At 63.6% G+C, this 15,028-nt stretch overlaps 2 protein-coding genes across 12 annotated transcripts; both read left to right on the top strand.

Annotated features, from left to right (window-relative positions):
• Positions 1–102: 102 nt before the first annotated feature.
• On the top strand, positions 103–4,346 carry FANCE (FA complementation group E). 9 transcript variants are annotated; one of them, XM_065854552.2, is made up of 12 exons: positions 107–354; positions 499–735; positions 1,097–1,730; positions 1,813–1,857; positions 2,186–2,245; positions 2,325–2,468; positions 2,545–2,668; positions 3,230–3,305; positions 3,413–3,479; positions 3,566–3,691; positions 3,815–3,909; positions 4,062–4,346. In XM_065854552.2, exons 2-12 carry the CDS (start codon positions 524–526, stop codon positions 4,063–4,065), a joined length of 1,587 nt encoding a protein of 528 aa, XP_065710624.1. In that variant the 5' UTR covers positions 107–354; positions 499–523; the 3' UTR covers positions 4,066–4,346. The 9 variants fall into 9 exon arrangements, 1 of the variants encoding a protein (XP_065710624.1); XR_010652686.2 differs by lacking the exon at positions 4,062–4,346 and having other exon boundaries at positions 106–354; positions 3,417–3,479; XR_010652685.2 differs by lacking the exons at positions 3,566–3,691; positions 3,815–3,909; positions 4,062–4,346 and having other exon boundaries at positions 103–354; positions 2,352–2,468; positions 2,545–3,305.
• An 808-nt stretch (positions 4,347–5,154) lies between these two features.
• Positions 5,155–14,990, top strand: LOC136110936 (inositol 1,4,5-triphosphate receptor associated 2-like). Of its 3 annotated transcripts, none has more exons than XR_011742143.1 (14): positions 5,155–6,955; positions 9,179–9,333; positions 10,161–10,207; positions 10,537–10,613; positions 10,766–10,829; positions 11,095–11,170; positions 11,420–11,447; positions 12,051–12,191; positions 12,325–12,456; positions 12,711–12,858; positions 13,321–13,373; positions 13,632–13,712; positions 13,967–14,017; positions 14,126–14,188. XR_011742143.1 is itself a non-coding variant. In XM_071817879.1 (14 exons), the coding sequence occupies exons 2-14, from the start codon at positions 9,212–9,214 to the stop codon at positions 14,404–14,406; spliced, it is 1,140 nt and encodes a 379-aa protein (XP_071673980.1). In that variant the 5' UTR covers positions 5,155–6,955; positions 9,179–9,211; the 3' UTR covers positions 14,407–14,990. The 3 variants fall into 3 exon arrangements, 2 of the variants coding, with proteins under 2 accessions (XP_071673980.1, XP_071673981.1); XM_071817879.1 differs by lacking the exon at positions 13,632–13,712 and adding an exon at positions 14,289–14,990 and having other exon boundaries at positions 14,122–14,204; XM_071817880.1 differs by lacking the exon at positions 13,632–13,712 and adding an exon at positions 14,289–14,383 and having other exon boundaries at positions 14,126–14,204.
• Positions 14,991–15,028: the final 38 nt, after the last annotated feature.

The raw sequence follows: 15,028 nt of genomic DNA, 5'->3' as shown, positions 1-15,028 counted from the left end.
GGGGACGCTTTTCCTTTAAGGGTTCATTTGCATGGCGCGTAACTTTTGCACGTGGGGTTGATTTGCATACGTGCCGCGCTTTTCTAGGGGGCGGGGCCGGAAGCGGCGGGTGCTGCCGGTCCCGGGGGTGGAACGCGGGGCACACCGGGCGGTCCCGGGGGGACACCGGGCACCCTGCGCTCCCGGGTTCGCCGCGGCCGGGAGCCCCCTGGGAGCGCGGAGCTGGTGATGGTGCAGCTGTGAGCCGGAGGGCTCCGGGAGCTCCCGGTCCCCTGGCCCGGCTGTGATCACCGGCCCGGCCCCGCTTCTGCACCCGGCGGCGATGCGTGGAACCACGGACGCCCGCGCGCGCAGGTGAGGGCGGCCCCGAAGCTGCAGCTGCTGCTGCTCAGAGCCCCGGGTTTGCTCCGGAGCACGGCTGGCCCTGTCCTGCTGTGCAGGTCGTCCCACACCCTTCTCCGTGTGACCCGCGCTGGGCTTGCCACGCTGTTCTCACAGGCGGCTGTGAAGACCCCCGGCAGCGATGGAGCCCCCCTGGCTGCAGCGCTTGGACCGGCCGTGCCGCCTCCTGCTCCACGCGCTCTCCAGCCGCTCCGGGCCGCTGGCCGCCCTCCGGATGCTGCAGCGGGCGCGGGCCCTGGAGGGGCCGGGGCCAGCGTTCTCCTGGCAGCTGCTCATCGCAGCCCTGTGTGCCGAGGAGCCCGCACCGGAGGGGCCGGAGGGGGCCCTGGCCGTGTGAGTCAGCTGCCCTTCTTGAACTCGGTGTTTGGCGCCCGGTTTGGCGCCTTGCGTGCCCGGTTTGGCGCCTTGCGTGCCCGGTTTGGCGCCTTGCGTGCCCGGTTTGGCGCCTTGCGTGCCCGGTTTGGCGCCTTGCGTGCCCGGTTTGGCGCTGTGTGTCTGCCCGCTGGGCAGCAGCCGGTGCGTGAGGTCGGGATCGTAGCAGGGACCCGCGGTCCTCCGGCTTGTGTCTGCACGAGCTGGCGGGGGCGTTTGCTGCCTCCTTGTCCCGTTAGGCTCTGCCCCACGAGGCAGGCGGGCAGTAAAGACTCGGGTTTTGCTCTGACCTGTCACCTCTACCTTTTCTCCCCTTTTCCAGCAAACCGCGGCTGCTGCTGCTCCCTGTCGTGTGCCAGAGAAACCTCTTCTCCCTGCTCCTCGCGGTGCAAGCCGTGGTGCCCGGGAGCTGCCTCGGGCGGCTGCTCCGGGCTGTGGAGCGGGACCCCCACGGGGACCCCTGGGTGCGGGCGCTGGGGAACCTGCTCCAGCAGGGGCTGCAGGGAGAGCCGTGCTCCCCACCTTGGCTTCCCTTGTCTGCGGCGTGCCGGCAGCAGCTCTGGTGTCTGTGCCAGAAAATTGCCCAGAACAAGCCAGAGGGGCGAAGAAAACTGAAGTGGTGTTTCAGCAAGCAGCCCAGTGCCACTGGTGATGTGACCGACTCTGCGCTTCAAGGTGGGAAGCGCAAGAAGGTGCTGGAGGGCAGCCTGGAGGTGGACGAGGGGAGAGTGGGGAAGAGGCCGCTGCTGGAGGAGGCAGCATTTGACCCCCCGGGAACCCAGGAGAGCGGGGATGTGCCAGGGACGGAAGAGGAGGTGTCTGGGGAGCCTTTGGGGGACAGATCTGCTCGGAGCCCGGCCGGAGCTGCTCAGGGAAGCTCCCAGCAGGACGCGGCCGGCGGCCCCGGGAAGGTTTCGCAGGCAGAGCTGGCAGCAGAGCTCCAGTCCTTTCTCCAGGTACCGCACAGGGATTGCTTTCCCCTTCCAGCCAGGGAGCCTTTGCAATCTGATTTCTGTTCCTTCACCTCATTTTCCCCAGGTACATGGACCGAGGCTGAAAATGCTGCTGCAGAAGGAATCCAATGTAAGTGGTTTCTTCTGTCTCTCTTCTGGAGCTGACGGTCTGACCGGGGTCATGCTGGAAGGGGTGGGAGAGGGATGGGAGGTGGGTTTTGCAGGGGTGGCTGGAGAAGAGTAAAGCACCCCATGGGCACCTCCTCTGGGCTCGGGCACCAACACTGGGCTCTGCCCCCCAACACTGGGCTCTGCCCCGCAGGGATCCGCTGTGCGATGGCAGCCCGCGGGGTCCGTGCTGGCCCGGCCGGGGGGTGTGGGGAAGAGAAAAGCCCCAGAGCTGTATTTTGTGGGTTGCTTTGTTTGGCGTGTTACTCAGGGACCGCGTTTCCCTGTAGCACTCGGAGCTGAGCGTCCCGCCCGAGCTGCGTGTCCTGAACAGCTGCTCTCCCGGCCAGGTGAGCCTCAGCACCCTCCCTGCGCCAGCAGTGCCGTGGGTGCCTGCTGCTGTCCCGAACGTCCCTCTGCTGTCCCCAGCTCGAGGGGCTGTGCTCCTTCCTCCAGCTCTCCACGTGCCCCGAGCACCTCCTGCTGCGTTTCTGCAGTTGGCTGCCGGCGCTCAGCCCCGACCTCAGCTACACCAGCGCGGCCGTCCTGGCAGAGCAGCTCTTCCTGGGGCGAGTGAGTGTGGGGGCGGAGGTTTCCTGCACTCCGCTCCCTCATCCGCGTGCCCACCTCCTGCCCGTTCTGTCCGCAGGTCCGGGCCCTCACCCAGCCGCCCTCCCGACACCTCATGGCTGCCCTGGCTTCGTTTTGCTCCAAGTATTACCAGCCCTTCTGTGGCGTCGTGGTGGCCGCGGTCCTGCGGCAGCCGGGGGAAGGTGCGGTGGGCTCGCGGGAGACAGGGCAGGGGGGCCGAGAGCCGCACCCAGCGGGAGGGGAGCCCCAGCTGCCGTGTTGTCTCCTGGGGCGTTTATCACCAGAACATGTGTTAGCGGCCACGGAGAGGTGGTGCTGGTTTTATCTGGGCAGGTGGAGTTGGGGTTGCAGGTGGGTTTACAGGTGCCTGAGAGGGAGGGGAGGCCGGGCTGGTTCCAGCATCACTTCTCCCAAAGGACAGCTGTCGTTTCTCCGTGAGCTGCAGGGTTGCTGGCAGCTCCTCACGCTGGGGCCGAAACTGCCCCAAGAAGGACCTGTTGGCATGAGGGGTGTCCCGCGTGGACCTCTGCCACACAGCATCCCCTTTTCTTAGGGACTGGAGCTAATTGAACCCTTGTTGTGGGTGGGTAAAGAAGCTGGATTATCCCTGACAGTAGAAGGGGGCACACTGTGGGTGTCCTGAGTGGGGTGTACCCTGTGTGAAGGGGTGCCGGGAAGGGTCAGGCATGTCCCTGTGGATCTGGCAGTCCGGAGGCTCTGCCCCCTCTGCTTTGCCCTTGCAGGTGCTGAGCAGACCAAGCTGGTGTGCGAGCTTGTGGAGGAGAGCCTGGCGCCGGACTGCGTGCGGCTGCTGCTCGGGTGAGCGGCGGCGCGGTGCCGGCTCTGCCTCTGCCCTCCCCCTGCCCCGCGGCTCCAGGGGGGCTGCGTGGGCACTGCGGCTCCTCTTCACCCTCTGTCTGCCGCAGCCAGGTCCTGGAGGTGCCCCTGTCTGAGAAGCTGCTGCCGGTGGTGCAGGCCGTGCTGGGCCGGCAGGTGAGGGGCCCCTTGTCCCCCAGGTTTCTCTGCCAGCTCCAGCAGCTCCGGAGCAAGGACCGTCTGCTACTCATGGCTCTTTCCAGGAGGAGCTGCCTCTCGAGCTCTTCGATCTCCTGGTCCTGACCCTGTGCCGACAGGCCCCAGCCTTTGCCACATCGCTGAATTATGCCAAGCTGGTGATGGCCGTGCTCACCACGTACCGAAGCCAGGTGAGACCGGAGCCCTGCACATCTGCTGTGGGCTGGCGGCTGGGGCTGCCGTGGACCCCGGGCCTGGCCAGGGGGCTCAGGTGGGCTCCTGGCAGGGCAGAATCTTGCTCCTCTCCATCCCAGGTTACCCCAGCGCACCGGAGCCGTCTGACTGCTGCTCTGGGCTGCAGCAACGCGGCTCTAAAGAAATCGCTGCAAGCTGTGCTGGAAGGAGGGAGGTGAGGCAGATGCTGGGGTGTCTCATGGGGACAGCAGCCTCCACGCTCCTGGTCTGTGCTGGGGAACCACCACGTGCCAGCAAGAAGCTGTGCTGGAGCGTAGCTGGTGCTGGGTTTCCCTTTTCTTGACTTCTCTCCTTCCCTCTTCCCAGGTGAGCACCGAAGGGGCTGCAGGGTGATGGCTTCCTGGGACAGAGGATGCTCGTTGAGACGGTGGCAGCTGCAGCCCAGTCCCTCTCTGGGGTTCACCAGGGCCATGGAGGCCCAACAGGCGCCCGGGCGAGCGTGGGCTGTGGCACAGAGCGCCCGTGGCAGCCGGGGCCTCGTGGCAATGCTGGCCAGCCCGGTTTGAGCTGAGCTGTCGCTGAACGACGCCATCCAGCCCCACTCGTGCCCTGATGGTTTTCTTGATTAAACAATGGATGTGTTTGCAGCCATCTCTGGCTCTGCCCTGGCTCTGCCCTGGCTCTGCCCTGGCTCTGCCCTGGCTCTGCCCTGGCTCTGCCCTGGCTCTGCCCTGGCTCTGCCCTGGCTCTGCCCTGGCTCTGCCCTGGCTCTGCCCTGTCTGGCCGCTCCTCACTTCAGCAGCAGCCTGGCAGCCAAGGGAAAGAAACACCTGCTCCAAAACCTTCATATCTCAAGTGTTAGAGAGAGCGCGCATCATTTTGGTTGGAAGAGACCCTCAGGATCACTGAGTCCAACCACAGCCTGGCACTGCTAAATAGCAGGAGAGTGGGGTTTAGAGGAAGAACTGGTTAAACTTGGAATTTCTTCTTTAAATCTGGCTTTTCTCTATTTGGCCAGGGCCTTCTGTCTCTGTCATGTTTCTGTTTTTCAATATGGTGATGATGATGCTTCCCACTCCAAGGTAATTAGGTGTTATGGGGTGACTGTTCCCAAATTTCTACCCTCTGTCCTTGAAAATGCCCACTGGAAACCTGGTCTGGGCACCTTCTGCTCAGAAGGCTGGAAAGATAAAAATGGGAGAGAGCCAAATGCTTGATATGTTTGCATAGCAGTGAGTTAGTGGCTGAGTATATTGGAGTTATTGTATGGCTGCCCAAAATGTGACATAAATAGAAATTGTGCCCCGATTGTCAAGGTCTGAGCCTGCTGTTCTGGCTTTATTAGGCAGCAGGCTGCAGTCTTTGCAGTTTCCCTGCAAAGCTTCTACCGAGTGACCTCTGTGTCCTTGTCCCCACTGCTCGGTTGTCAGTCACATGAAGATAACCAAGGGTCTGGAGCCTCCCCGATGGACGGCTGGGCTCACAGCTGCTCCCTGCTCTCCTTAGGCGATGGTCTCATTTGGACAGGCTGCTCTTGGCCGCCACGTGCAGCGTGCGCTTCCGACTGACCTGGAAATGCTGGGAGCTGTGTATTGGGCCAGCCCACGTGGATTTTGCAAGAAACAGTAGTCATGCAGGGACCGGCTTCACAAACTGCAAGGGGGGTTCCCGTTCTGCTGGGGCCGTTATGCTGGTTTGTGGGAAGAGGCTTCTTAGCCCTGTGTCTGCCCGTGGCCGCGCTCGGCGCGCGCTGCAGGCTCCTGGGTGTACGCGCGCGGTCTTGGGCGCGTTGGGAGAACTGGAGGCAAACCCTGGGAACGCCGGACGCGCTGGGGCGGGCGCTGGTTGCGTGGTGCACAGAAAACTCTGCTTCTGACTCCCCTTGACTCTCTCAAGTTTAAAATCCGGCCTGAGCAGCACAAAGAGCGGATGTGGCGTAAACACCAGTCAGGTTTTACAGTTCAGCAGAACCATCCAGGAGAGCCGGGCCGGGCTCGTCCCTGCTGTGGTTTATCGGCAGGGCTGGTGAAGCGGGAGGTCTGAGCGTTCGTCGTGGAGGTTTCCTGGGCTGTGTGGAGAAGGCAGTGCATCATTTTCAGCCCATATACTTGTGATATTTGACAGTGGTGCTTTAGCTGCTTGGTCTTCTGTTTGGGTAGATTTACCTTCTTCGTGGTAGGGAGGGGAATTCCCTTTTTGACCTAATAGCTGTTCGTTTGTCTTTAAGGAAATTAATTGTATCTGTTACCTGTGCACTCTGCTGCCTCCTCATCCTCCCGCGGTGGCCTTTCTGAACCAGCTCACGAGCAGATGCTCTCGTCTGCTCTCCTCTGCTCTCCAAGTGCCCCTTGGTGCCATCGCTGGCAGCAGTGACCCCTGTTGGGTGGGCAGGGGTGCGCGAGTGCTGCGCCCGTGGGCGCTGGGTGCCGGACGCCAGCGCTGCACAGGAGCTGGAGCCGCTCCAGCGCCTGTTGGAAGGGGCTGAGCTCGGCGGCTGCCCTGGAAGTGGTCCAAGCCCGTCCCCCCAGGGGCCGCAGCACCGTGGGCAGGTGCTGTGTCCCTTCCCGCGGGCAGCGCGCTGGGGCTGGTAATTCACCCTGCTCCTCCCTGGAGGTGACCACGTGTTAGTGATACCCTGTTCATCACGTGCCCGTAAAACCCAATATGCTGGTGCAGTTTTGCATTGAAATGTGGCTGTGGCACCCAGATGTGAGGCTGAACTGCTCAGGGGAAGGCTCAGCAGCCTTTTGGGTTTGTTTTTTTCCAACCTGGAATTTAAAACTGAACCAAAAGAAGCAAAACCCCTCTTTCTCATCTGTTGGTTTGTTGTTTGTGGGTTTTTTGTTTCGTTTTGTTTTTTTGCCAACAACCTTTTATTCAAACAAGAGAACTGTGTTTTCCCCTGTGTCGTCTGGTGGCCGCCAGGTCCCTGTCAGCTGGGGGGATCGGGGCCACATGAAGACAGATTTGCTGGAGGGCTGGGGTGTTGCTTTGTAGTTGGGCCCCCTGCACAGACCTAGTAAATCACCTTTGCCGCATCAGCAGTAGCAGCCGGTGTCGCTCTGAGCAGCTTTCCTCCGATGAGTGGATAATCCGGATGACCACGGTCCCCGCAGTCTGAGCTGCGCGTTCAGCGCTGCTCCGGGACCCTGGAAGGCACCGTCGCTGCCGGGACCCCCGGGGTGGAGGGGACAGCAGAGCCCCCGCCGCCTGCCTCCCTGGACCAGAGATCTCCCAGCACGTTCATCTCTGACAAACAGGTCTGTGCACGGGCAGTTGGGCTCTTCTTGCTTCTGTGAGGCCCCGTGAAACCTGGATTGTAATCACAGTGCTCCCAGGTTGAAAAAAGAACACATAAAAATCCCTGGGTGCTTTTAGAGGCTGCATGAATGAGCTGATTTGCAGAGGGGCATTGCCTCTTATTGCACCCTTAGCATGTGGCGGGGAATGGAGGAGATTTTGAGCAGAAAGTACTGTATTTTAAGCAAAGGCAGAGGATATGTAAGAACGTAAGGCAGAGGGTGGCAGTGCCAGCCTGGCTTTCAGCAGGTCTGGTATCTTGCTGGTGCTGGTGATGCGAACTTAAGATGTGCTAATTGTCATTAATTGGTGCTAATCATGCACACCACAGCTTGTGTTGCCAGGTGTGTGTGTTACAGGGAAGACAGCAACTCCTCCTTCCCCGAGATGACCGATGCTTTCTCAGCAGCTCTGCTTTTGGGGCTGGTGTGAGCCGCAGGGGTTCGTGCTGAGGGGAGAGCCCACCCTCGAGGCTCTGAGGGAGTTTGAAACCCGAGCCGCTGGGGGGGCTGTGAGCGGCCGCTGGGGGGGCTGTGAGCGGCGGCCGCTGGGGGGGCTGTGAGCGGCGGCCGCTGGGGGGGCTGTGAGCGGCGGCCGCTGGGGGGGCTGTGAGCGGCGGCCGCTGGGGGGGCTGTGAGCGGCGGCCGCTGGGGGGGCTGTGAGCGGCGGCCGCTGGGGGGGCTGTGAGCGGCCGCTGGGGGGGCTGTGAGCGGCGGCCGCTGGGGGGGCTGTGAGCGGCCGCTGGGGGCTGTGAGCGCCCGCTGGCCGTGTCGGGAGCCTCATCCCCGGTGTCACAGCTCAGCTCCTGCTCCGGAGCTGCGCGCGGGCTCCCGGGGCTGCAGATGCGTTTGCTGGCCGACCTCCGGGGGATTGTGAGATCTGCAGACCCCAAGGACCCGCTTTGTTCCTCGCGTACAGCAGGAGCACCCGGGCGCGGGGGCCACGAGCAGCTGCCAGCCCCGTCCTCTGTAGCGGAGCAGCGGCTCTGACTCGTGTAAGCTCATCAGGGGAAGAAAGCGGCTTTGGAGGACGTGATGGATTTGAACAAAGGGGTCGGGCAGGGGAAGGGCCACCGAGGGTGATGAGTGGGGGAATGTGGGGCTGCCCAGAGGGGCAGGAGTGGTGGGGGACCTGGGCAGTGCAGCTTTCCTGCATCGTCAAATACGATGCTACAGGGGGCTTCTCATCAGCCACCCAGTTTAGCCTGGTGCTGTGCCCCCATGAAGGCACGGGGGGATCCCCCATCTCCGTGGAGGTCCTGAGCACCACCCAGAGAGCGGGCGCAGGATCTGGCCCCGCGCCGAGGGCAGAGGTGTCCTGGGCACCTGCGGACCGTTCGCCCCCCCGGCCGCGCAGGGAGCTCCCGGCCACTCTCGCACATGTCCTTTAAAGGCCTTCTGGCGTCCAGCTCTGCCCTGGCAGCTCCCGCTGCCACAGATGCGATCGCTCTCTCCTCCGGGGAGACTCTGCCGCCAGCAGCCTGTGCCGCGTGGGGCCCCGGCCCCCGACCCGCTGTCTGCCGGCTGCACCGGGTGCCCCGACCCCTGGGTCTGCCGGGCACCGACAGCGCTGAGTGCCGGCTCCAAGCTGGGTGGCCCCAGCGTCTGCCTTCGGCTTCTTGAGACAAGTCCAAGCAGGTAATGACCCGGGGAGTATTTGGTAAAGTTGCCGAGCTAAGGGGAAGTGCTCGGTCTGGCTTCCCGGGGGTTATTTATGCCACGCCAGGCAAACAAGTTGCGTCTCCATGTTTCCATCCACAAAACACAGACAGGGAGCGAGCGTCTGCGAGGCTGAGCTGCAGTAGACGAGCAGGGTCTGCCCTGGCTGGCGTGGAGCGAGCGCTGCGCAGCAGGGACCGGGGAGAGCTCTGGTGCTCACTGGTGTGACGAGCTGGGCTGATCCCTGGTGGCTCCTGAGGAGTCGGGGGCAGGCGGTGGGAACGTCCGCCCTCAGCACTGTGCGCTTACGGGGCTTGTAACAAACTCCCCATTTGCCCCGTGCCCTCCTGAATCCCAGCAGCATCTCCTGAACCCTAGCAGGCCTCCCCCCCTCTTTTCCCACAAATGCCTCCACGCTGAGCAGAGGAGCTTGGAGCTGCTGCTGAGTGAGAAAACACTTTAAAAATATAACATTTAGAGGCGTTCTCCCATCTGTGCGCAGCTAATATGTGTCTTTCATGATAGGTGTGCTGGTCCTGGAGCCTCCATGCTTTGCAGATGAAGCCGCTCGCAGGGACCCCGCTGGGAGAGGGGGACGAGGAGGCGCGGGGACTCGCCCAGGGCCGCCGGCGCCGGCAGCGGCAGAGGACGCACCGCCGGCCCAGCAGCTCGCCCCGCAGGTACGTGCGCACAGGGCTCCCCTGCGGCCCTCGGGGTGCTAGCGAGGATGGGACGGGGTGGCGAAGGCGGGCAGGAGGCTGGCTGGAGCATCACCTGCTCTTAGGCACCGAGCATCATCTTGGCAGAGCAGCCCCTTGTCCTCTGGTCCTGGTCCTGACTTGCAGGGAGGAGAGAGAAAAGCTGTGTTGTAGCCCTTTCTGGAGCCAGGAGCAAAGTTTAGGGGTTCAAACTCTTTCCCAGCTGGGTGCTGAGCTCCAGCACAAGACTGCAGAGGGCTGTTTGCAGGGAAACTCCCGTATCTCCATGCGCAGGTGACCTGCCATCCCTGGCGTGCTCCTCCCGCCCCAGCAGGGATGCTACAGAGCTGCCGGACTTCCTTGCACCCAGGACAGGAATTTGGGGTGGCGAGGCTATCCCAGCGCAGTTTTAGGGAGCAAAAGCATGTGTCAAGGCCCGCCATACCTATGGCAGTGATGTGAGCTGGGGCCCGGGCTCTGCGGCAGCGGGTTTGCTGGTGCCGGTGCAGAGTCCGGCTCGCAGTGAGGTCTGCTGGCAGCCAGGGGAAAGAACGTCCTGAGGAGAAGGACGGCCATGGGCTGGTGACTCATTGCTGGCTGGAAGCAGCTCCAGCGGGCCTCGGTGGAGGCTCTGCAGCGGCTGCTGCTCTGGTGCCAGGGACAGCAGGACGGAGCGGGCTGCGGAGCATGCTCGGGAAGGACCCAGGTCCGGAGCAGCATCCACCGAGGGGCGGCTGGGGGAAGGCACGAGGGGGATGCTGCCCCTTCTGCCGGAGTCTCTCTGGGGTTCACCCAGGTTCTCTCTGCAGGGAGCAGGAGGCACAGCTGGCCGAGCTCCCCGTGGCTCCAGATGAAGGTAAGGGGGCAGCGTGGGGTGGGGTGGGAGAAAGGGGTGGCTTTGGCACCCTTCCTCTGGCAGCACCTGCCTGCAGCCCCACACCCCTTCCAGCCCCGGACCCCTGATCTGCCTCCCGGCTGCACCGGAGCCCTCACCCTCCTCCCCTGCCCTGGCCCAGCCCAGCTGCAGCTCCTGAACCCTGCAGGGGTATTTTGGGGTGCACCAGCCAGCCGGTGCCCCTGGAGCCTGCAGCAACGCCGGTGGTGTTTTCAGGGGTCTCCCCTGAACTGGTGTCAGGCTGGGGAGGGCACGCTGCTGCCTGGTGCCACCGCCCGTTCTGTCCCCAGGGAGGATGAGCAGTGCTCTGGTGCAGCCAGATGGGGTTTTGGCCGGGAGCAAGCAGAGCGTGGAGCGTGTCAGTGAGGTGAGAGGGAGAGGAGGGCGACAGTTCGGTGGACCCCGACCATTCCCAGCCCCCGGGGTTCAGCTGGATCCCCCACCGCTTGGGGCTGCCCATTTTGGGATGTGTCCAGCAGCAGGGAGGGGTTTGCTCCGACAGTGCCCTTGTGCCCCCAGGTGCCGGGCACAGGCGGGCAGGAGCTGGCTGTGCAGCCCAGGGACAGTGACGGCACTGAGGAAGGTGGGTGAGTCCCAGCTGGGTTCCCCTGGGGAAGGTGTCAAGCAGCTGAGGATGAGCGTGGGAACAGCGTGGCCTGGTGGGGTTTGTCTCCCTCAGTGGGGACACGGGGAGCGGGGGGACCCAAAGCCCCGCTGATACTGGGGGAAGAACTGGGATGGTCCCACACCATAGGCACCTGCTGGGACAGGAGGACAGAGGGAGGAGGAAAGGTCAAGCAAAAGCTGTCCCGTATTCTTTCTCCCATGGCGTTATTGCCTCCCTGCAGGTGCGGAAACTCCGGAGGAGCCACTGCTGAGTTTTCCCAGTGAGCTCTCGGTGCTGGAGAGGCTGGGCTTGCACAGGTAGGACCAGCAAGTGCTTGTGTCCCGCTGGGGCGGCAGGACAGGGAGCTCCCAAGGCACCGCGTGGTCCAGGGACCGGACTTGCCTGCTTTTCTGTGCCACAGGAGCCGCTCTCCAGGAGAGGGGCGCTTGGGTCCCCACTTCTGATGGTGCCTGGCAGCCCTGGCACTCATGGGAGCAGACCAGGGGCATTTTCTGCAGGCAGTCCCCATGGTGCCTCCATCTCTGACACTACATCTCTTTTTGCAGGGTGGCTTTGACAGAGCAGGACATAGAGGTGAGGGCTGCTGGGGCCAGGGGTGGGCTGGGGAAGGGACGGATGCCTTGCTGGCTCACAGCCCTGGGGCTGTGCCCTGCTCCTGGCTGCTCCCCAGGCACTGCAGTCCCCTGGCAGCTGCATTGCAAGTCCCCTTCCCAGTGGTGGCACTCAGAGGCAGCTGCATTTCCGTGGCAAGACCAGCTCGTCCCCTGCGTGCCCGGCAGTCCCACAAAGCGCTCTGCAGCTGAGGGTGCCCTTAGCCAGGGACGTGGTGAAAACCATGCTAATAAAAATAACTTTGCTGCAAGTGCCAGGGCTGAGTCAGGCTCTGCTGCCAGCCGGGACCTCCAGCAAGGGCTGGCGTCTGCCGGGCGCGTGCGCTTGCCCGGAGGGCTTGGGATTCCTTGTGTTATTGGCTGCCCAGGGGATGTGTCCCGGTCAGGCTGGCATCTCACAGGGACTGTCCCTAGCGTGCAGCAACCTAATGGGTGCTGGGGCAAGACAAGTGCTAATTATCCTTAGCACAGCCATGGCTGGTGACATGCTGGGAGGGTCTGTGCCTTCGGGACAGCAGCGCAGGGTCCTGGTGGCCTCCCCTTCACCGTGTGTCCCACTCCGCAGGCAGCCTTTGCCCACCTTGCCCTGGCTTTTCGCTGCGATGTGTTCACCCTGCAGCAGCGGGTGCAGGTGGAGAAACGGGCGCGGGATGCAGCAGAGGAAAACATCCAGGAGGAGCTGGGGCAGTGCCGCGCTGCCCTGGAGGTAGGCGGGCAGCGGGGCAGGGGGCTGGCGTCTGCGGGCAGCGGGGCAGGGGGCTGGCGTCTGCTGGGGACGTCCAGCGGGGGTTTAGAGCGCTCGCAGTGCTGTCTGCAGCAGCTCCGTCTCTTGTCCACAGCGGCTGGGCCCGTCCTGCGCCAGCGCGGGCTGCAAGGAGACGCTGGAGCAGCTGCAGCGCAGCCTGGCTGTGCTGGCAGCCACTGTTGAACGGGCAACCAGGGCTGCAGAGAAACTGGGGGCTGTACATCAGGTCTGAGTGTCACCTGGGGCTCTGTGCCAGGGCTGGGAGGGAGGGACACTGGGGGACCTGTCACTGGGCTCGCGGGGGTTCATCCTTCCTCCTCGTGGTGCTGACCTCATGTTTGCGTGTCCTGGGGAGCAGGAAGGGGCTGCGTCTGCCACCCTGGGTGGAGACACCTTGGGATGCACAGTGAGGCACTGGTAGGGACCTGAGTCCCTGGCGACAGGAGGTTGGGGTCTGATCCCCGTCCCACCTGGCCGCAGGAGGCCCGGATGAGCCGGGCAGCAGAGGTGATGGTCCAGCACGTGGAGAACCTGAAGCGGCACCACATGCGGGAGCATGCGGAGCTGGAGGAGATGAAGCGCCTGATCCAGCAGAACTCCCGCAACCGGCAGCTGGTGGAGACCCAGGGTGAGGTGGGCTCTGCTGCTGGGCACGTGGGGTTGCACGGGGGTGGCCCTGTGGATGTGGTCCCAAACCCCCCTGGGAGGTCAGCGTGACCCTGCGCCACACCGGTTGTGTGAGCTGGGGACCGGGGCAGGTGACAGCTGGGACCCGATGACAAATGTGTGGGGCTGGTGTAACTGCAGCCGCTGTGGGAGCCGGTGCTGGTGGCTGCAGAGCCATCGTCCCACGGCCCAGCTGGGAGTGCGGGGCGCACAGAGGCTGATCCGTCTCTGGATCCCAAACCCCACACGTGCCATCGCCACACACGCGAACGAGGTCTCCCCCAGCCGGGGCACCTCTGACTTGTGCCCAGCGCAGAGCGTGTGGCCAGGACAGCTTTCGATGGGAGGGGGGCTTGCAACCAGCTGTGTATCAGCCCCATCTTAATTTTTGAGGGTGATGTAAGCTGCTTCTCTTTGCTCCCAGATGACATGGAGCCACGGCTGAGGCCTCACCCCCTGATGCGAACTTTCCAGCAGGTAACTGGTCCCAATTCAGTCACCCTAGAGCCACCACCTTGCCGTGCCCTGCCACTCTCCCTCGTCCAGCGGTCCCCATGCACCCGCTAGTCCCTGGGCAATGCCACCCCGCCAGCTGCTTGCTGCAGGCAAGGTCTGCTAGAAAGGCTGGGATGAGGCAAAACGTAGGGGCGGCCTCGGGGGCTGGGGGGAGACAGGGTGCCTGGGGCTGGGGGCTGCTGGTCTGGGAGGTCTCAGGCGGGTCCCTCTGCGTTGCAGGGTCATAGTGCAAGAGCTGCAGGCTTGGCTGTTCTATAGCACCAGCTCGAATTCGGCACTGACTCCCCTACAGCTCAAGAGGTAGGGGAACACTCGAGGGGGGTTAGGCAGCCCCCCCAGCATGGCTTGAAGCAGTAAGGACAGGCACAAACCTCTTGGCTTTGATCTTCCCCCATCTCACTATCTCTCTGGCTTTCCCTGTAGTGCCAGGGCCGGTGTGAGGCTGGCAGTGTCCATTTTCCTCGGTGTCCCTTGCCTGTGCCGGGGGGCAATGGGGAGGGAAGGGGACGGGGAGGCAGCCGGCACAGCGCTCAGCCTCGGCCCCTCCATTGCAGGGGTCTGCCCGCCGCAGAGTCAGTATCGCCGTCATCCCCAAGCAGCTCTTGGTAAGGACGGGGGGACAGACGGGCTGTGCCCCACTGTCAGACACGTGTGCCCAGCGCTCCTGGGGGTCTGGCTCCCCCCTGATGCTCCCACCTGCGCTGCCCAGCCAGGTGCCAGCCCGGACAGCCGCGCGGCCCCAGCCGGAGAGACGGTGAGGGAGGGAGCCCAGAGTCAGCCCAGTGCCCAGAGGTAACGGCTCCGGGTGGTGGGGAGGCCGTGGCACTGTCTGCCCTGGCCACGGGGTCAGCACAGACCCGTTCTCTCCCTCCCCAGCGGTGAGCTGGAGCTGCAGGGCCAGAGCGGTGCCGTGACCGGGGAGCCGGTGACCGAGGCAGACGGCAGAGGTTCGAGTGCAGGGGACAAGGAGCTGGAGCAGCTTGGGCTGACGTGAGCAGTGCTCTGTGTGTGCCCAGAACCGCCCCCTGCTGCTGCACTCCCTGGGGTCCCACAGTGGCCAGCACACGGGAAACGGGCTCCGGGCTGGAGATGGAAGGCTGGGTGGTGTTTGGCTGGTTGGACATGAGGAGAAGGTTCTTCACCCAGAGAGTGCTGGAGCACTGGAACCCGCTCCCCAGGGAGCCTGGCAGTGTTTGAGAAGCGTGTGGATTTTGAGGTTGTGCTGTGCAGGGATGGGAGCTGGAGTCCGATCCTTGTGGGTCCAGCTCACCCCTGCTCTACCTCAGTTTTCCCCATGCATTGCAGGTCACCTGTGCCCTCCCTGGTCTTGCTTTATTTGGGTTTGCGAAAGGGGCAGTGAGGTTTGGGGTTGATTTAAACACCTTTCTCATACCCATCTGGGGTGGGAGTGGGATTTGCTTTCCCCCCTGGATGATGAGTGTCCCTGGTCACCTTCTCCCCAGGTCCAAAGGGTCCCCCATGGAGCTGTGGCGGCCGTGGCTCTTCCTCCCACAGCACTACTGGGTTTTCTTCTGGCTGCTTCTCCTGAGCATCGCCTTCCTGCTCCTCGTCCGCATCCTGGAGCTGCAGCAGCTGCAGCCGGCAGCATCTCCCAA

The sequence above is a fragment of the Patagioenas fasciata genome, chromosome 21, assembly GCF_037038585.1.
Source record: "Patagioenas fasciata isolate bPatFas1 chromosome 21, bPatFas1.hap1, whole genome shotgun sequence".
In the NCBI taxonomy this organism is placed as follows: domain Eukaryota; kingdom Metazoa; phylum Chordata; class Aves; order Columbiformes; family Columbidae; genus Patagioenas; species Patagioenas fasciata.
The sequence above is the reverse complement of the archived record's forward strand: the minus strand, read 5'-3'. Positions and strand labels throughout refer to the sequence as shown.